Source organism: Oryzias latipes, chromosome 16 (assembly GCF_053564925.1).
Source record: "Oryzias latipes strain Hd-rR chromosome 16, Olatipes_Hd-rR_3.1".
Lineage (NCBI taxonomy): Eukaryota > Metazoa > Chordata > Actinopteri > Beloniformes > Adrianichthyidae > Oryzias > Oryzias latipes.
In genome coordinates this window covers 33,562,564-33,584,259 of record NC_136252.1, presented here as the reverse complement: position 1 = coordinate 33,584,259, position 21,696 = coordinate 33,562,564, and the positions used below count along the sequence as shown (strand labels likewise).

The 21,696-nt window shown below is 42.1% G+C and overlaps 1 protein-coding gene and 2 long non-coding RNA genes across 6 annotated transcripts in view; all 3 read right to left on the bottom strand.

Moving 5' to 3' along the window:
• Positions 1-9,734: 9,734 nt before the first annotated feature.
• On the bottom strand, positions 9,735-11,686 carry LOC111948995 (uncharacterized). The gene is made up of 3 exons (XR_002874998.2): positions 11,498-11,686; positions 11,244-11,400; positions 9,735-10,203 (listed from the first exon to the last, which is right to left on the bottom strand). It is a non-coding gene; the product is annotated as an uncharacterized LOC111948995 (long non-coding RNA).
• Positions 11,687-11,792: 106 nt separating this feature from the next.
• On the bottom strand, positions 11,793-13,191 carry LOC144984548 (uncharacterized). Its single transcript, XR_013648340.1, has 3 exons — positions 13,047-13,191; positions 12,081-12,309; positions 11,793-11,952 (listed from the first exon to the last, which is right to left on the bottom strand). It is a non-coding gene; the product is annotated as an uncharacterized LOC144984548 (long non-coding RNA).
• Positions 13,192-16,545: 3,354 nt separating this feature from the next.
• Positions 16,546-21,696, bottom strand: part of znf385d (zinc finger protein 385D) — a 112,752-nt gene continuing 107,601 nt past the window's right edge. For 3 of the 4 annotated variants that reach the window (XM_023964620.2, XM_078933391.1, XM_078933390.1), the window contains exons 7-8: positions 20,520-20,621; positions 16,546-17,576 (exon numbers count right to left, since the gene is read on the bottom strand). In XM_023964620.2, coding sequence (XP_023820388.1) covers positions 17,331-17,576; positions 20,520-20,621 — 348 coding nt within the window. In that variant the 3' untranslated portion in view covers positions 16,546-17,330. The remainder of the gene's footprint in view (positions 17,577-20,519; positions 20,622-21,696) is intronic. The other variant, XM_023964621.2, reaches the window with a different exon arrangement.

Here is a 21,696-nt window from a genome sequence, read left to right as displayed (position 1 = left end):
AGACCCAGGTGAAGAGCGACCAGTCCTGTACCTCAGTCGGAAACTGCAGCCGAGAGAGACAAGGTACTCCACTGTGGAGAAGGAAGGACTTGCCATTAAGTGGGCGTTGGATAGCTTGAGGTACTACTTACTTGGCAGAGAATTCGACCTTGAGACAGACCACAGGGCCCTGACATGGATAAATACCATGAAGGACCACCACAAGAACCGGCTTACGCGCTGGTATCTGGCGCTTCAGCCGTACAAATTTAACGTACGTCACCGTCCCGGAAAACAAAACATAGTGGCAGATTTCCTGTCCAGATTGCCGCACATCGCCAATCTCCCAGAGGAGGGGGATGATGTGACGGTGTAGAACCGTCAGCTGCCGCTGCAGGCGCACACGCATGCACACACGCTCGCACACATACACACGTGCGCATAGACGCGCACGCTCGGAGCCGGTAACACGTCATTTACATCAGCTTACCCTTTTCATTCCGTCCTTATCCCTCTGCAGGTAGCCCTGGGTGCACACTAGGTTGCCGACTCACCATCCCCATGCATACATTAACACGAAGCACACACGACGCCAACATTAACGTTGGTTTGTTTACCCGGAAGTAACCCGGTAACCCGGAAGTGGTCATGGACACCCTGGGTCATGTGACGCATCGGTCACTGTTTGTATTTATCTTTATTGATGATTATTGTTATTTTTCTGTACACGACACAGAATGTTTAGTTGAATGAAACTGTTTATTCCTGTATGTTTATGTTCTTGAACAATGTAAACACTTGTCCCTATTTTCTCTTTGGACTGATGGAGAGCAACGCCCAGGAGGAGGGGCTTACCACTTAAAAGAGAACCAGATACAGCTGTCAGTGTGGGAGTCTGAGTGGAGAAGTTGGAGAGTCTGGGAGGAGAATTTGGAGTGTTGGATTGGAGAAGTCTATGTTGGTTAACCTTTGTGGAGCAATTGGTGTGCTCTGTTCTTGCATTAAAGTCAAGAATACTTTCACCTTGGCGCCTCTGCCCAATCATTCCCTGGTGGGACCCACGACACCATAAGTGAAACCTAAGTAGTTCATGTCTCATAACAACAAAAGTCTCTTCTCGTAGTTGTTTTGTGCGTGTACAGCTGCTCAAAGAGCCTCATTGTTCTCTGCTGCCAACTAGTGGTTGGAGGTTTAAGTGGAAAACAAGAGTCAGACGCAGAAGGACGTTTTTGAATAATTAAATAAATATCATCCTGACAGCATTTTGAATCGATACAAATTAACTATCGTGATATATCGTCGAATCGTTTTTTTTACAACAATCCTAGTAATGTAGCCTAACTTATAAGCAGCTGTCCCACGGTGTGCTAATGGCTAAGTTAGCATGTACCCTGCCTATCTGCAGGCATATCAAGCTTGCAACTTTGTTAAGATGTGTAACTTAGTTTTTATCCTACTATTTTTCAATGTAGTTCAATGTAAATAGAACAATGAGAGACATTTTGTTTCAAAATGGAATTTTAAAAAATTGATTATGTAAATTAAATCTTCATGTAATTAAGATTTGTTTACTTGTTTAGTTGTTGCAAGTGTTGTTAGAAAGCATCATACGCTGGTTTTTAATCAAATGCACCTCATCTGGTGAAAATCAGTGCAGTTTTTCTTGCAGCAGCGCCGTGAAAGAAGCTTCAGTCTGAAGGGTGGAGAGAAGCTCTCCACCAGCTGAACAGACAGAAAAAAGCTCCCTAAGCTTTAGAAAAAGATACCATCACTTTCTGAGATGAGTTTCTTTCACTCTGCAAGATCATATTTAAGAGATTGGGATCTTCCAGCCTCCTCCCCCTTGCATGGTGGTAATCGCTCGATACTGTATTTCCAGCCCCTTAATTTACACTTTGGGGCAAATGAAATGTGCTAATGTCTCCTGCTAGGAGCTCCTTTGGTTTGGTGAGGCGAAATAGACCAGCGTACATATATTAATATTATTCTGCAGGCTGATACATGAGCGAGTTGCTGCCTTTAGAGGTTCTTCTTTTACCCGTATTCCCAATTTATGACACACCTCAAAGGTTTTCCTGCATGGCTGGGCGCTTAGACTCCCTCACTGAGTTTATGGCTCCGTGGTCTTCATCAGGGTCAAAGTTTCACATTCGCTCGACTGAACTGATCCAACGGATAACCAGGTGATCTGTAATGAATGTAAACTTAAACTAATGTAGTTTAAGGTATTCAAGGGATGTACTTACCAATCAGATGCCTTAATAAAAGTAGGTGAAGCCTGCTGGCACCACGTCCAATGTTCAATACATTTGACAGATTTTGTGGAAGGCGTAATTTTGTGCAGACAATCATACATTAGAAGTGTATTTTCTACGTCACAAATGCTATATTTTTTTAATCTGCATTTTTTTGTCTGCTCCTGATTCACAGATATGGGATTTTATTCTTAGTTTTCTTCATATATGTTGTCCTCCTTCAGAAAAATGCCACAAGAACAAGTTAAAAATTCCAAAAAACAAAGTTTTCTTCAGAGTGGTTCTTTAAGCCCTCGTAGAAGAGTAAGTTCAATATTAGAAAGAGCTGCATTTCAAGAAGAAAATGCAGAGTTAAAAGCTATATTGCTGAATGAAAATGAAACTTAAAGGGTAATGATTGGCAAAAAAAAAAGAAAGAAATTCAATTTCAATTTCAATTTTCAATTTTATTTGTATAGCCCAAAATCACAACAACAGTCGTCTCGATGGGCTTCGAAGTAAAACATGAAATCAAAAGGATCACGAATACAAAGAGTTCAATAGGAAAATACTAAAATGAACTAACAAACTGACTAAGCTATACTGGCATCCCTGCCCTTAGACCCCCCTTCGCGGTAAGGAAAAACTCCCAAAAAAACCGGATTCCGGAAAAAACGAAGAAACCTCAGGGGTGCCCACATGAAGGAGGGATCCTCCCCCAGGACGGACAGGCGATTTACCAGAAATCTTAGAGAAGAATTAACTTATCTAAATCTACAACTACATATATAAAAGTCCAGCAGACGAGCTTCATCCAGCCGTGGTTATCGGGACAGTCAAAGGCGCGAGTCGAGCCGGAGACAGGAACCACAGCCAGGTGTAGGAGCAGGAGCAGAGACGAGGTACTCGGTCAGGTACAGAGCAGAGACGAGCCAGAGATGAGCCAGAGGCAGGATCCACAGCCAGGTGTAGGAGCAGGAGCAAAGGCGAGGTAAACGGTCAGGAACTGGAGCACGGATGAGCCAACTGGAGTCTGGAAGCACTCCCACTCCCCAGGAGGGGAGAGGAAAAGAGGGACAATACATGAATCGCACTGCACCAAACAGAGGCATGGAGAACTAAATGATAAATTATGATCAAGAATAGAGGAGAGGAAGGGTAGAAGTAAAAAAGGAAAGAGGACAGAACCCCAGTGTACCATAGTTACCCCAGCTTCAACTTCTAGCAGCCTTTTAAAAGAAATAGTTATTATTAAGTTTAATTTAACTAACATTAAGTTAAATAATCTCTGAATACTAACTAGTCTGACAATAAGCCTGTCCAAAGAGGAATGTTTTCAGTCTAGCTTTGAATGTAGAAACTGAGTCGGCCTCTCTTATATGAGCTGGGAGTTTATTCCATAAGACAGGGGCTTGGTGGCTAAACGCTCTACCTCCAACCGTACTTTTACTAATTCTAGGAACCACAAGCAGTCCTGCATTTTGCGAGCGAAGTGTTCTGATTGGTTGGTAAGGTCAAAGTTGACCATAATTAAAGTGAAAATAGCACAATGAGAAAGAAGATATTTTTGTGTAAAATGGAAAATAGAAACCATGGAGACTAACATGGATATCAATATGATTATGATTATGACGGTGGACCTCATGTTGGGAAACACATGTTAATTGGCTGACTACTTCAGAGTTGTGATTAAAAAAATAAATGAATATTTGTTAGTTTTCCTGTCCAGCGGACATCTCCTCTGAAAATGTTGGAGCAGTTCAGGTCACAAAGATCTGGTCAAGTTTCTCGATCAATAAATGGAGTCATTCCGTCTCTGTTTTACATCCCCACCAGCAAAATATTAATAATCAAACCAAACAAATCCTTTAGAATCTGCTGCATCCTCAGAAATCCTCCACCTTTCATCACAATCACCGACTCACACATGCACAACTGCCAACACTTACTTATGGAAGCTTTTTAAAAAACACACATTTGTTCGTGTTTTTTTCCTACTTTTTAAATTGGACATCTTTACCTGCAGGAGGCTTCTAGTTTGGGAAATAACTGCTGAACTCATTTTTGGCTTGCAGCCGGAAGATAACAGATAATATGTGTTTTATTTACAAACCTGAGACATGAGGAAGAATCCTTATTGAAACAAAATCCACAAAGAATCGATGGTTTGACCGAGTCAAAGAAGACATCCAGATGGCGAGACCTTCTCTCAACAATGGAGGGGTCCTAAGACATTTCCCTTCTCTAACGTTCATATCTGTAGTCATTTCTTTCCCCAGCAGAGAAGGATCCCATTCACACTCTGTTTAGGTGCTGCAGGTCTTCGGGTTGTCCAGGTCTGTAGAGGGTCGTAGAGAGGAGCACCTTAAGCTCAGTGCAGGTGTGTCTTGCAGTTCTCTTGACCTCAATGGACGTCATGAAAATGGAACGGAGCATAGTCGTGTGTGGTAGGTGTATGGTGAAGTATTCCTAAGACAAATGGAAGTCAGATGCTCTGATGATGTACGGGTGATGCTGTCGTATGGTGTGCTTATGCCACACTGCAGCAAGGGGCGCGCACGCATCATGCAAACAGCACTAACGGGATCTTTTTGCAGTCTGCAGGATAAAAAAATCTACAGAACAGGCCTGCGTCTCACCCACTTCACCCTTACGTTTTTCAGGGGGGAAGTGTTGGTGCATGAACATTTTGGCTCCAGAGGTTCACCGATCGGTTCACGACCCTGATGTTTCATGAGGATAATATGCGTGTCCCGCAGACGCCTCGCGTCTGCCCATAAGGGCAGTTAGGAGTAAGGCTTTACGTGAAATCTAGTTGGTGAACTTTACGGCAAGGCCTCGATGGATTCAGAGCAGAGACGCATCCTCTGTCAGCCTCTAAAGACCAGAGTCTCATTTCCTGCCATGTAAAACTTTAAAACGTCTTTTTTTCAGGTAATTTCAGAATCGCAAAGGTGTTTTGTGAACCTGTGACAGCGCCCCTCCCTCTCTTGTCATTTCTCAAGAATTTATCAAAGAAGCGAGCGGCAGAAACCTTCGGCGCACGACCCGGCCTGCATGCAAGCTTTGTGCAAACGTCTGGATGAAGAGATCCGTCAGAGCCCTGATGGACTGGAATGTTAATCAAGCCATTTGTCATGTTGTTGAGTCAAAGGCTGTCCGTGCACGTGCAGGGCCGGGCGGCGTGGACGGGCCCAGCGCCAACCAGGGAGTTGTCCGGGCCCCCCTTGAATCTAAAAATGTAAACCATGAACCCGAAACACAATGAGCTTCTTTCTTGTGGCTGTGGCGTGGAGGTTGATGAAAGTGACAGAGGAATTTGGCAAGCGCGCTCAGTCCAGCTGTGCCAGACAGGTACCGTGGTTATGAATCAACTCACTGCAGCAGGAATAACTGGGAGGGGGTTCGTGAGATGAAATCATCTGTTTTTTGATTCCACCGAATGTTTTACTTCAAGTTCACCTCCATCAATCCTGCAGCCGTGTCTCGTTCTGCTTTCCCCAAAGTTCCTCGAGCCACGTCCCCCCCTCCTCCCATCATCCCAAAGTTTCGTTTCCCGCCTGAACGGGCAGCTGCGGGTTTCACGGCGCCTTCCTGTCAGCTGATCAATCGCTGCGGTTTGTTGTGGGACGCAGATAAGTCGGCGGAGTGACGCTTTCATCCTGTTGTTCTCTTTGATTATGGAAATGTCGCTGGCATCAGAGGGAGGAGCGTTTTGATCCTCCAAATGTCACACGGTAATGAATGGAGATCCGGGGAAAGAGTTGTAGGATCATAATGAGCTTCTGCCTACAGCTTCATCAGCCTGATGATAATGACATTCAGGTTTTGCACATTAAAAACTAATGAAAAGAAAAAGCTCATTTCATTTTTTGCACAGGCTCTCATCCCCTTAAGCCCACCTCAGCAGCCAGACTTGCAGAAGGCGACGATCCGATCACTCTTTGGCGTGTGGGCGTGAGCAGACATCCCCTTTGAACTTTTTGGGCTCCCCCTTCAGGGGGTTTGGTGTGGATCAAATGCGTCTCTCTTTTTTCCTAAAAACTGCCTCTGGGGATGTGCGGTATCACCTCCCATGTGGGAAAGGAGCCTAAGCTCCTTCGTCAGACGTGAAAGAGTCACAGATCTCAGGTGGAGGTGTTCAACTTCTCTGATGTGCAGTTTTCAGAGGTTCAGGTGTGGAACTGTTTGAATTCAGAACATCAGGTTCCTGCTGCCTTCAGGTCAGGAAGGTGTTCATCTGTCAGGCATCTTTCTCATACAAAGATCCTGGAAGGGGTTCACTCCGGCGTTTTAATAAAGACGAGGAAACAATAGTTAGATGCTCAAAACAGATTCAATTATTATCTGATTTATTAGTGACCAAGTTAATTCTGCTGCCTTTTACTCCACAACAGCAGTAATGAGGTTATGAATGATTAGGTTAAGATGCTTACCGAACACCTGGAGCACAGCTGCAGTTTTGATTGTTTCTACACTGTCAACATTTCTTTAGACTAGTTACAAATGTTTCCAGAGTCTCTGATTTTTGTGTAAAAAAAGAAAAAATAGTATTGGTTTTCGTTAAGGGTGTAACAATTCATTTAAACAACGATTTGATCCGATTCACTGATCTAAAATGGATCCAGGACATCAAGCGTGACTCAGAGACAGAAATTCCTGCTACTGAACAGGTGAAGTTCTCCAGATTCTTTGGATTTCTTCAAGTGTGAATGAAATCTGTGTCCAAACCAACAAGTAGACTAGAGTGAATGTCAAATCCATTCACATGTTAGTTTCCTAAAGTTCACCACTGTTGTTTTTCCACATCCAAAGAATCCAAAGGGAACATTCTTAGAACATTCTAGACCCTGGATGGTCACATGACTTTATTCAAAGTCTGTCCACACATTGAATGATCCGTGTTATCGACATCATGTGTGTTGTCTGCTGTGCAGGTCGTTTTTATGTTATAGTAAAATAGACCTCTCAGTCCAAATGTACTTTCCAATATGGATTATGATCGATTTATGTTATTTCCATACGATTATTCATTGGTGTAGGCCAGATCAACATCAGAACTAGAAATTAAACGGAGACGACAAAATGACAAAATCTTCTTCATTCCAAAGGGGAGAGTATAATATTTGGCAGTAGGCCTGCACAATATACCGCAAATTTATCGTTATCGCGACATCAAGCTGTGCAATATGCATACCGCAAAAGACGGCGAAAATCGCAATAAATGGTTACCTCAAATGTGCAAAAACAAACTCATGGCAGCCTGAAATAGTAACCCAAAGAAATTAATCCCTTTATGCATTTAACCAATCGGAAGGACCCGTTTACCTTGTTGATCAATCAGATGAGCCCTTTTATGTTTGATGTTTGCCTCCTACGTCGACGAGGGTCATTTGGAGTATAATTTTTAAACTGTTGCAGTGAAATGGAAATGATGTTTTTGGTTGTTTGGCTATTTGTTTATACACCGCAAATTATATCGTTATCGCGATATTAATCACCAATATCGCATATCGCGAGTTTTCCTCATATCCGGCAGCCCTATTTGGCAGTTAACCTAATTTTTTTGTTGTTCCTTATTTAATAGTAAAACATTATCATGTTAATTAATTAGTAAAAGAATAACTACAAACATTGTATTAAGCGTAAAAATGCTTTTGTTGTATTTCTTTTAAAGACAAATAAATTACCAGCTTGTATACTTGATATGTTTCTGTGGCTTCAAACATATTTTCCCAAACCAAACAAAAGGTTTTCCCTAAATTCACTCATGAAAGTTTAGCCGCAGAAGTGTTTTTCTTTTTTAAATACGTCTTCACTGCTGGAGGCTGGAGTTGTGTATAAAACTCATTAAAATCAATGTAGGCACTCCTTTGAACGAACGGAAAGGAAAGTTAATATTTGTTAATTTACATTTTCTGCAGTTTTTTTTTACCTAAAACATGGATCCTATTGATAGTTAGGTCAGTTCACCCCACATGGCCCAAAATTAAAATTTCTTGACTATCTGATAATTGTTGCTCTAAAAGTGTAAACTGATAAAGTGTTTAATTAGAAAGTAAACTCAAAAAGTGTCTGATGTCACCGTAAACAGGCACACTCACCTGTGATGATGATTAGAAGACGCACCTGAGTCTATCATGGCTTCTTCTTCTTTTCCCTCTCTTCTTCTTCTGTGGTTTGTTGGCAGTTGGCAGGCAGCTTGTTGGTGTGTTGCTGCCACCAACCAGTCTGGAGTGCTGATCAGGACCCCCCCCCCCCCCCCCAACTCTTTTTTTTTAAAACCTTTATTTACTCAGGAAATGTCCCATTGAGATTTAGAATCTCTTCTTCAAGGGGGTCCTGGCTAGAGGGAAGCAATAAATTACATTCACAATAAAAGTGTAAACAAGTATAACGTAAAATACATAAAAATGAGAGAAATTTGAAACAGGTACAGTTTAAAGTGACTTTCTCCTCCAAACTCTGGATTTAAAAATATTCAGAGTAATTTTATTTCATTTCCAGCTTTTTTGTATGTGGAAGGGGCAGAAAAGACAAAAGCCTTTTTTCCCAGTTCTGTACCAGCACATGGAACAGCGAGCAACTCTTTCTCCACCCTTCCTCAGTGCCAGTCTAACATGTCATGGAGTGAGTCCTATCTAGTGCGAGATTATTTAGTGCCACGGATTCTAAAAGCAATTCGGACGCCATGGTCACTACTTTTTTTTATTTTTTTCAAATGGACATGGAGTCACCGAATTCACAAAATGAAAATGTAATGTAGTAGTCTTCCACAACGACTACTTATCAATCCACTGTGTTCTGATGATGAAAACGTTGATAGTTTATTACAAGAAAAATACATTTAAAAATATGTTCGCAAAAAATGTTTAGACCCATAGGAAAAACCTGTTGCTCATATGTTGCTTGATCTCATCTCTTGAGATCAGTTTGAGCGTCTCATATTCGTATCATTCTGTGATCATTTGCTTCTTAACTCTTGCTCCTAAGGGTCCCTTAGGAGCAAGAGTTAAGCTATAATGAGAAAAGACATCACTGAGACAAATGAGGTTGAGTTGAGACAACGGTTTGAGCAATAATTAAGAAGTGGGAGAGACGAATCTAAGACGCTCATGAGACAAATCTGAGAAGAATGAGTCCTAAAAGAGATCTCATCATTGTCTGTCTGATGTCTCTTTCATGTCTAAGTCATTTCTCTTAAATGTCTTACCAAAGCCGTTAATGAGAATGATATTTGAGATATATTTGAGAAAGAAAAGAGAATTTATTTTTATAGCAATGGTCGCCAATCCTGGTCCTCAAGGGCCACCATCCAGTAGGGTTTAGATGTTTCTTTGCTCCCCAGATGTGAATCAACAGGTGATTAACCACATCCTGCAGAACTTGAGGAGGCAATTCAACCACTGCAGCAGATCTGCTGGAGCAGGAAAACAGCTAAAACATCCAGAACAGTGACCTTCAAGGACCAGGATGGGAGACCACTGATATACAGTAACAGTAAAAACAATACTAAAAATGTAAAAGCTTTACACTTTATTTGGGCAGCACCATCATCAGTACAGCATTTGAATTGTGGTAGCAGTATTACACATTTTTTAAAATATTAAATGCATTAAGTACATGAACTGTGGCGTACTAAATGTGGCTGACATGATGGTAAAGAAAACTTCCTGATTTTAAACAACAAACACACTGACAGCACTGCTGAGGTACAAGGAAAAAAACAAGATTATGTAACCACGTAAAAAAGTACCTGATAAAAACATTCTCTGAAACTTGCAGACTATCAAATCCATGAACCAATTTGAGAACCAAATTAAGATAAAAAATAAGAAAAAAGATGGAAGAGAAACCAGTCTGCATACTGTAGATCATAGCAGTGGCCTTAGAACCTGCACTGCCCTACATTTGCTGACAACGGCTTTCTTGAGCTTGGCCTCTTCAATTTGTTCCCAACCAGGTAGAGTGGCACATCACAGGACATCAGCTGTAAGACAAGAACATTAAAATCTGGCATGAGTAAATTGATAACAGACAGCACATAACAAACAAAGATAACACTTCAAGCTAGAAGCAAATTGTAGTTTTATAAAAGCAGCTGCATAATGCTACCACAAGATTACGTTTCTGTCATCCCTAAAAGCAGCCACACGTCGCTAGAGAGGACATCTGTTTCAGTTAAAAGAATTGAAATGCAGCATTCTATGGGCATTAACTATTTAACAAATAAGGTTCAAATCTGTTTCATTTCATTTTTCATGATACAGTCCAGATCAAACATTTAAGAAATGATCAAGTCTCATTTTGCATGGTTGGCTCTTAACAAGGGAAAAATAATACCCATGTCTTAATTGGGACGCTGAGGGCTGATCGTGTCAGACGGCAAACTGTGGAAGAAGGTATTTCAACACATATATTGTGTTGTGTTATATATATAATTAATAATATGGTCAATATTTTTTGGATTGTTCAGAATATTTCCATTAGTTTTTTAAAGTAGAGCACTTTGGCTTAGGTCTTTGTTCTGTTTGAGACTGAAGAATTACCACTTAGTGGTACAAAAGTAAAGGTTGGAAAAAAGTCTGTTACACTAAGAAAACTTCATAAAGCCACCCTTTAAATTGTATTTTATATTTCTTTTACTGTGACACAATCTTACTATTTAAATCAAATTACCCCAAAATAAGGATTTTCAAAGCTAAATTTTAGGTTAGCCAGGGCTGCTCATTCCTGGTCCTTGGGATCCATCACCCTGACTGTTTTCTAGATCTCCAAGCCCTGCTAGCTGTTGATCAGCTCAACCAGATGTCTCCACATTCTGACTGAATGAACACACCTGGTCCAGGTAATCAGCAGCAAGCAATTCAGTGAGAGTTGGAAAACAGGCAGGCTGGTAGATCTCAAGGACCAGGGATGAGCAGCCCTGAGTTAGATTAATACAAGATTAATTAGAATAATTAACTGCAGGTCATGATTAACTAACCACACCCAAAAATGAATCGCATGACAGCACTCATAAATATGTACCTTTGCAGAAACTCCAGGGTTGAAGCCAGCTCAGTTGGATAATGACTGTTAAAGCAGAAGTAGCTTCTGAACATCAGGCACAGTGCTGCAATGTTGTTGTGTACGATGGAGCGGTCCCAACTCAGCATGAACCTCCTTGGGGAAAAGCAAGACTGTCCTAAAGAAAGAACAATGGATAAAGTAAACATGTCACTCATGTACAGTGTACAAAGACAAAACCTTTAGAATAATTTAACATTTGAAACTTTACTTACCACATACAATAACAGTTGGAGTCAACGGCACCTGCTGCAGCTGGACCTCGTCTGCATCTTCTACAAGAACATGGCATCCTCCTCATTAAAGTAGCAGAGCAGAAGAAAGCGCATCTCTTTAACATCTCATCTCTTCTGAGCAGCCACTCTGCTCTCCCCGCATCATCTGCAGCCTTTTAGAGTCTGGAAAACCGTCTTGCTTTCATCATTTCCGCAACAAGAGTGCAAACCATTTCCTTCCTTAGTCTTGGGCCAGGTCTCTTTCCCCTCTGCACAAATTCCTCAGAAAACTTACTCCATGGAATTTCAAAGCTGTCCTCCCAGTCAATGTACGTACAGTCCTTGGCTTCTGGAAGATGTGGATGACAAACTTCTCGGTGACAATAACAAAAGTGATGATGATTGTGTTGGTGAGGTCTCAACAGATGACGATGTGCTGTTCTCTGGCGTTTGGTCTGCAACAAAAAACAAACAAACAGTATAAGTGTATTAAGTTTACACTGTACTGTCAGTGTGTTACCCATTCATATTCATATCCACTTCTGTGCATTACAAAAACTCATTTGTAATGTTTGACACTCACATTTCAATTTCCAGAAAGCAAGACGTTTCCGGGCTTGAACAGGTCTCAAAGCTGGCAGCAAGTCAGCCTCTTCTATGAATCGTAGATCCTCATACAACTCCATTTATTCCAATGGACTGCAAATGTTCTTCCAGGATGTCTTTTGTGGCTCTGGTAGGACCTCCATAATGGCAGTGTGGAGGAACATGGGTTCTGATTCACTCATTTTCACGTGTAGAATTTAGATCACCTTGAATCAGAGAGGCGAAAAAAAAAACGTGTACACACATTTTATACAGCACAAATTAAGATCTGGAAAGGTTTTTAAATATGATTTATATGATTCACTAAAATCCTCGTACATATCAGTGTTGACATTTGTTGGCTTAGCTACATCTGTGCTCTCTAAACATCTCCACCACTGACAGAGGGCTGAGAACATGTTTCCCTAATATGCATACTTAAATTTTCAGATTATGCTTTCTAGACATGTGAGCAGTTAATGATGACTTCACTTTAAACACATGTCCATAACCAGTTTCAAAAGATGATGTCACGTGCCAGGCCAAACGTCTGCAAGATGATCTTTCAAACAAGAAAAGGCGTTTAGCGTAAAAATGCATTGAAACTGCACATTTTGAAGTTTGCAATAATGGAAATGGTCTGTGGTGTCGTCACACTGTGAATGGACGAACCCTGCAGACCCTTAACTGAAGAGCAAAATGTCTTCCAACAGTTACTTAGCACTCACGCGTTTGGAAAAATATCGAGGCTCATTCCTGTAAACTCTGCACCGCAAATAACACTTCAATATGTCTATTTTTTATTGCAAAAAGTAAAAGTTATCCTTTTTAAAATTTAATAATTACTTATACAGCCACAGCCACCGCGAGTAGCCCAGACGTCTGCAGTACTGGCGGAGCTAGCTTAAAACACCTTTAGCATTCAACTGAGTTCAGAGTTGGAGGAAAGAAATCACAAACTTACCGTGCAAACTTCAAATATTTTACTTGAATCTTTTCTAGACAAGCAAAAAAAAAAGTTGGAGATTCATCCCACGGATTGTTAAAACGCAGAAAAAATACGATAAACGGTCGTCAAAAGTCTCTCGTTCTCTGCACTTCTCCCGCTTGCAGATTCCGGCCCGTTGGTGACGTCAACCACAGAGTTTTCCCTCCCACTGTGATCAACCAATCAGAAATCTGTGTCAAGTGAGGCTGTGATACAGTTTAAAATTCAAATCGGGTTACTCCAGGCTTCTGTTTGTTCAATATGATGCAGACTAAGATCAAGAAAAAAGAAAATATTTTCAGCTTGTAAGGCTGCATGAAGGGGGATTTTTAAAGACAAAGATAAATGAACTCAAACTGAACCCCATAAATCTGTACCGCCCTAAAGTTGATTTATTAATTTGATTATTTTTATTTATGTATTTTATTTGTTTGTTTCAAATCTATTGTTTGTTCACTTTAAGGTGATCCAAATTTGATCCCAAATGTCCTTTATTTAGTTCAGACATCAATGTGTTAAATGTTTTATACCCACCAATATATAAGTGTGCGTATATGCACTTATGCGTGTATGCATGTGTGCCAGTGCATGCGTGTGTTTGTGTTTAACTAAACCTAGCATCATTAACCCAACATACATTCTTCTTCATTTATGTTTATCTAAGCAGTCAAAAGAAAAGTTTATTAAATCGACACTGCAACGTTGTCTTGAAATTTCATGTTTTTTAAAAAGTTTCAAAAATATGTCTTTTGAGGACATGACCGTCTTAATGATTTAACTTTTTTTCTCTTGAAATTGTAATTGAGTTATATAAATGTGTAAGCAATAGACAACTTTTTTAAGTTGAACATAAAATAAATAAATAAATATTATTTTCTAGAGATGAACTATAATGGTGTCATCCTGAGACTCATTTTAGGGCTTGTACTACTCTCATTTTTCTTTTTGCTGAGACAATAAAAAAAAGGCTAAAACAAGATCTAAATTATTGAGCAACGAGAGACAGAACCATTGATGTCTTTCACTGAGACATAACTGAGATAGGAATTTGAAGTAAGGATATCCAATTGAGACATACTTGAGCGCAACATAATATGGCTCATTTTTCTCTTAATTGAGATCTGGAGAAGAGACAGTTGTGAGAGAATTTTGAGATCTCAAACAGTGCTCACTGTGAGACTTATTTCTCAGGAGAAATGTTTGAGAAGAATGAGAAAAGCAGTTTAGTCTCAAACAGTTCTCATTTATGTCTAGGAGACGTAAATGTGACAGAAACGAGATCTCATCTTCAGTTTTGCTTTGCTATGGGGATGCAATGCATTGTGGTTTTTATTTGCCAATCTAGTGAGCATTGATGCACGCTGGCTTTTCTTAGGGGAAAAATTGTATAGGGCACTCGATTTTGGAATTGTAGAGTCAGATTGCTGTACAAAACGGCAAACGCCCCAAATAGTGTTCTATGTAGGGAGTAGTGAAGGAATTCTGACCCAAACGCTGTATTTGTTTTCTTCTTCTTCATGGGTTTCATTTGGTGCATGCTTAAGGTGCGTGACTGCTGTCTACTGTGCAGGAGTGTTGGTCGGGGTGGGGGACTAATTACAAAAAAAAAAAAAAAGAAAGAAATACTAGATTCAGTCTTAAAATTAAGGGTATCATCCCTTTTACCTAAACTAGCTTTTAAAATACATACTGTTGGACAATAATTCTTCAAATCAAACCGATTTTGAAATCATACAATAAAAAAAAACATATTTTTTCACTTTCAAAGTATCTCCCTGTGAGTCTGTTGTTATCGAAGGGTTTTGACGACAGAAACGTCAGGCTTCACACCGACTTTCTCTGACTACATCTATGAATAAATTCTCACCGTTTTGACTCAGAGGCTCACAAACACTCCGATCGCCACACGTGTGAATAATTCACAGCTCGGGTCACATCACACTGCGGCGCGTCGGCTAAATCTGTCCTCTCTGAAAAGCTCACGTTTTACCTCTAATTAGTCATGAAAGCCGCTTTGACGGCTCCCAGCTGCAAGCGTGACCTCAGTCAGGCGACTCACAGACCAAGCAGGGTTTGGAGAGGCCGTCGGTTCGAGCATCGCCTGCTGAAAAGTTTCACACGACATGTGTCACCAGGACATCAGGCAAATCGTGCTGTCGCCAATCGCAGCAGGCAGGTAAGAGTCCACCTGTCGGCTCCAGGCTCCACACACATGGATGAAAGCTGTTCACTCCGCCCCACAGGAGGGAACCACAGAACGCTGAAACACAAGGATGCCTGTGCAGACTTTGATTCCAATAAAAACTTCAGACCCGTGACGGTTTTTAGTTCGTGAGGTTTTTACCACCAACAAAAACCTGATGCCGGCTGAAAAATCTGCAGAAGCCCAAGAACATCAGGAAGACCTTCATTTTTTACAGCTCCGAATAAGCAAAATAAATCTAAATAATAAGTACATTTGTCTACTTTTTTTGCCTCGTTTGTTGTTTTTATCCATTTGTCTTATTATACTTAACAATGAGGAGCTTTAATTTGACAATTCCTCCATCATTCTATTGGTTCTGACAAATCCAAATCCAAACATTCCTCAGTTTTTGCATCCTGCTTTTTCCAAACGAGCTGCACAATCTCCTCACTCGAGCTGGTGTCATTTGTCTCACAGTCAGTTAAAGTAGTAAAAAAAAGACCTATCATGATTTTCACGTGTTTCAAGCTCACGCCGTGTTCGTTAGTAGATGGAGAATTCCCTATTTATACTTCCTTAGTCTTCCTCTCGTTTTTTCACAATTTAAAATTTTCACAGATGTGATGAACCGCGTTAAGACCACGGAAGCAGTTGTGCAAAAGATAAAATCAGTTATAAAACACAAAAGCTGATCGCTAAACAAAACAGTCTAAACTAAACTGGGCATTCCTGACCTTAAATCCTCCGTCTCAGTGAGGAAAAAGTCCTAAAATTAAACCAGATGAAGAAACCTCAAAAGAGGGATCCTCTCCCAGGACGGACAGGTGATGTACCAGAACTCTTAGCTTATCTAACTCTACAACTACATGTTTGAATAGTGCAGCAGATGGGCCTCATGGTGTTGGGGGGGCGGCCTCGGGCGTGAGACAGGCCAGAGGTAAGGTCACTTCTGTTTGAACTCCCACAAAAAACTCTACGAAAACGTTACTGGTCCAAATCTCGGACCCAAACTCCCCTCCTTTTATCGCATAGGATGGTTGCTGTTGGACGGGCTGCAGTGCGATCGATCGTCCAAGAAGACGAGCTGATGCGTTCATGGTCGTGTCAGCTGGGCGGTAAAAGCAGAACTTCATTTGTAAAGCTATTTCAAGAAAAAATGTCATTTATTCGATGGTCTCCTGTTAATAAAATGTTGCCACTATTATAGCGTTTTAATCTATGCAAATGTCTTACAGCACATGTGCTTGTTGCGTGTTTGCGCCTGTGTGAAAGTGAAGAGCGGATGCAGTAACAAATTAAGACTTTTATTTGAAATTGTTCACCTTTAAGACACCGACATTTAACACAGACGAGGCTTTGTGGTCCTTCTGACGGTCAGTGATGATGTGCATCAACTGGGATGGCTTTGAACGTATGGAAACGCACACACACACACATGCACACACATATGCACACACACATACGCACACACATTGATATGAAGGAATGGACGAAATAAAAGAGAGACACACATTACAGCACACTTACATCTAACACAGTCTAGCCATCTAATGTAGACTTGAACAGAGGAGGAGCTTAAAGTGCATCCAGGAACAGAGGGGGCGTGGCTTGTGTTCCGAAGCTTTTGCTGGAATCCTGACTGCATGGAGGAGTCCAGCGTTGCCGCTACAAAGCAGCAGCTTCCGGCACAAACTTCCGATCTTTTTGTTTAGAGCCCCGAAACCCACGCTTGTTCGTTTGTGACATCACAGAGACAGACTCCGCCCCCTCCTGGTCCTGACCAGGATGAAGCAGGTGGAGAAGAAACGGATGGCTGAAGTCCACAAATGCAACTGTAGCTTTACAAATGCACATCCCCACCATGTTCAGCACAAACGGCACCTTAAATCTGGACATAATTACACTGCATAGTTCACAGGGTTGGCTTTGTACATTATTGCAGAATGGTGTGGGTTTGAGTCCGGGTGGCACAGACAGCGCGTGGAGTCCGGCGGTCATATTAGAGGGGGGAGGTGGTCCAAACTGAGTGAAGGACTTCAAATGCATAGTGCATAGAATGGGGGACCCACACGCCTTCAGTAAGGAGCGAAGAGGACAGGCGGATGGGAGGTCCTGACAGGCCCGGGGGCCGGGCGAAGCAGTGCAGCCGGAAGGGTCTGCGTCTGAAACAGGCTGGGGGCGGGCGTGGGATTGGGGGCGGGGTTTGTGCGCTGTGCGAAAGAGTTTCCAAGGGCGGCGGCCACTGCTGCGAGCTGAGCCGGAAGGATCTGGGCGGTCAGGGGCCGACAGGGACGCTCCTTCCCCAAAATCAGCTTGATCTGCTGGAGAGAGAGAGACAGTCAATTCAGAGGAGGAGCCGCGGCGGCGTGCAGATCCAACGTGCAGCCGAGCTGCGTCTGCCACAATCTCTGTTTTTGAGTCTAATGGAGCAGAAAGATGTCAATAAATATCACATGAATGAATGAGAAGCCTCTATAGAAAAACAAATCCTGTTTTCTCTTTTCTAGTTCAACCGTCCGAACAGAAAGAGGATTTGTTGGGGGGGGGGGCTGAGGACAACAAAATAAACTGCAGATCCCAGTGGCATGAACAGCCATCCGTCATTCCAGAGCCAATGTGCACAGCTGATGATAAAACTAAAGAAACTAAAGCTGGTGTCACTGGAGGAGCCCAGGAAACAAGGAAATGCTGCTGAAGCCACATTTTATTCTTCATAAAAACCCAATAAAGTCTTTAAATAGATATTTTACGTGTAATTTTGAATGGTTCGAGTAATGCGGCTTCCCTCGGTCAGACATGCCACCTCACTAGGTTGGGGAATATAGACCACGATGCATTTTTGCAAAAAACGTGTATTTAAATGAATTTAAGGTTTTCATCACGTCTAAAGCCTCAGTCCCAACTGCGCTTGCGGGTGGACATGCACAACCGGTCGTAGTGAGATGCCGGCGCGTCGTATATCTTTTTTTTTAACCCCCCCCCAAACCACTATGGACCATGTGATAAGTGTGCGCTCCTTGCTGCAGCCTGTCAGTTGGAAACCAGAGTGTAGTGTGTGTGGCCGTCCCACGGGACGCTTAGCTACCACGTGCATTGGCCCCTCACCGTGCATTCGGTGAGGGGCCAGTACTGACACCTTACTAACGACTAGAATGGTACGTTCCACTTTCATGAAAAAGTCATTCGTCTTTTGACTCCAAACTCTGAGGAGAAGTGGGGTTTTCTGCAGCCTGACAGCATCCCCGCATCCTCTCAAAAGGCTGTAAATCAGGGAATCTCGGTTACCCCCCCTGACTGATTCCTACGTGGACCTGCGTCTCCATCCTCCTGCTGTTTATGACGTTTGTTCTGGATTCAACCTTAGAGATCTGTTATTAATGACCCACAACCTTCTTCCTGTCTCAAATTGTGCTTCCTTTTCTCATATTTAGGGGAGGCAGGGACAGGACTGGGTGTCTTTCAAGCAGCGGTCATAAAAATGAGAGCATGGAGGCTGAGAGCTGCCCCCCCCACGGAGAGCTGAGGGGGTCACGGAGCTAAATGAGATGGTAAACCAGAGCCAGACGCTCCAATATATGCCAGAAAATAATCGGGAAAGCTGTGTTCTGCTTTTGTGTGGGTTTGTGTTCTGCACATCTAGATTAGCAGAATAAATCATTTAATAAAACAAACGTGTTTTTGTTTCTGCGATGAAGAACCTGCAGAGCCACAACACAAACTTCTAGGACAGAAAAGCCTGACAGGGTGAGAGGTCACCAAAGGGATCTGGATTAATCTTCTGCATCAGTGAAGGAAAAGCGACGCTCTCACAGCCCCAGAATGGCGGCGGCGGCGGCGGCGGTTGTCACGGGTTATCAATCACAGAGTCAGGCATCAAAACCCAACGGGGAGCATTCCTTACTCCGCACTCATCAGAGACGCTCCCCTCCGTTAACTCAGTCAATGATGGGTTTCAGGAAAAAGTAATTTCCCCCTCACTGCTAACCCTTCTGCTCGGCAAACAGCAAGTGTGATGAATGCCACTTTATTCTGCCTTTTGGAGGATGAAACGCTCCTTTATCTTTTTCATGAAGCGTCTCTTGGATCCTCCAATCATCCGACAGAACTCTTTCAAACGTTCACGCCAAAAGCGGATCGCTCTACTCCCAGGCAGTGTGACACGGCCGCTACGGCGTTTTGCATGGACAGGTGAAAAAAGTGAGGAAAGTTGTGGTCTTTACGTGAAAATATCACAGATGTATCATGAATGAACCACGTTAAAAACCCCAGAAGAAGTAAGAATAAACCACGGAAAGAACACATCAATATTGCACTGTTTATATGCAATTTATTAGTGATTTGTGCGTCAATCATGTCATTTGAATGTGATATGTGTGGCGTATACGCAAAATAAAAGTTATCAGGGTTACATGCGTATATAGTCCGTTAGATCTACTTGGAATAGTCGTGGAAAGCCACAAATTTGCATCTTGTAAAAATCGTCAAAATCGTTTACGTAATAATTGCATTTAAACTACGATTAATGTGCGTAAACTGCATAGTTCACAACTGACCAAAGATTCTGAACAGCTCAAATCCACGTAAAGACCCGTAAAACGGACTTTTGCACACATTGACGAACCCAAGAAGCACTTATGAATTACGTATTTTACATGTGTGGAAAATACGCAAAACATAAGTATTGGACGTGGAACACGGCCTTTAACCCCTGTGCTATCTTAGATGACCCCCCCCCCTCCCCTTCCATTGACGTGTTCTCCCTACCATGACAAAGGTGGATAAAGGTGGAAAGATTTCATGTAATCCATGGACACCAGTGAAGATCACAAATCATTGAAGAAAAAAGGTTCAGAGCACTGTCTAGTGGGTCTAGATGACCCAACTCCCAATGTTATAGTACCTAAGATAACACTGGGGTTAAGCATGTTTCAACAGTCATTCATTTTCGCAGTCTCAGTTTTACGGCTCTTCCTGCCATTCGGAATAAGTCGACATTTACAATCCCCTCTGAGCAGCAATCGATTCAGGGCTTTGGTCCCTCCACACCAACCTTTCCCTGCAGTCATTTCTGCCGATAAAATATCCGCTTTTTGTGCTCTCTGCACAGATTTTTAAGAAAAGCAGAAATGGGAGAAACCTACAACCAGGATCTGAAATATCAGGTTCCCTGAGGAGGAGAGGAGTCTCAAACATGAGTGAGTCAGTGTGGCTGTTGTGTTGACACCAGGCGGTGCTGCTGATGGCTGAGGAGTGCACTGACTCACCGGCTGCTTGCTCTGGCCTTTCTGCGGTTTGCTGTAGGGGCTGTACTTGGGTTTGGCCGGTTTACCTGCCGCTCGGTCTTTGTGCCGCCTGCTGCTGATGTGCTGAAAGCCAGAGAGACGAGATCGGAGTGAGGCGTGGCGCTTCTGTGCAACCCTCAACAGAAAAAGTCGTCTTTGTTTTCCTTTTCATGAGCGGGTTTTTAACACCACCCTCTTGGCTGTACAACACGACTCAAAAACCCAAAAGTTGACAGTGCTCAGTGTGTTAATCTGCTTTTCCACCTTTTTGAGTGGTTGATTTTGTAACCAAGGCAACAAAAGAATTAAAACATCTTCAGATCTGTCTAGGTTTGTTAAAAGTCACAGGAAAAAAAACAGAATCAAACACTTTCTGACAGGGAACTTTAATCTGGTCCTCAAAACTTTTTTTTTTTCGTTTGTCACATTTTCACCTTATCACCTTGTGTGTGTGTGTTTGTGTGTGTGTGTGTGTGGGGGGGGGGTGACCCATGATTCTCAAATGACACGTAGACTAAAAACCTGAATTTTTCTCTGAATTTTGGATTAATTGCACTAAATGCAGTTTCCCCCTGAGCTTCTGTCCCCTCTCCGTTCAGTGAGGAGCCTGAAGGTTCTCCTCAAGTTCCACCAAGACTGTATCAGAGAACTGGACCGAGCGAACGTGACCTGCTTCTGCCTCCAACAGTTTTTATACTAAAACAAGATCTAGTGCGATACTTTCTAGTGCCCTGGATTTTAAAAGCAATTCGGCCGCCATGCTCACTATTTTTTTCCTTTTTTATTTCAAATGGCGAATGTGACGTAATCGATTCTTACGAAAGGAAAATCTCGTTGATTTGAGCGTTTTGCGACGACCATTTATAAATCCCATGAGTTCTTAAGATGTAACGTTGATGGTTTATTTAAAAAATACATTCAAATTTACACTTTTTTTTCTTTTTTCAAAAACTGTTTAAACGCAATACATTGCTGTTTTTATTTGCCAATCTAGTGGGCATCGATGCACACTGGATTTTAGCAGAGACTTCTGGGAAGTGTTTAGAATTGTAGATTCAGACCGCTCTACAAAAGGGAGAAAGCACTATATAGTGAGTAGTGAAGGAATTCAGACATGGTAACCAGTGATTGGTCCAAGTCAGTCTCTACGGCAACCACT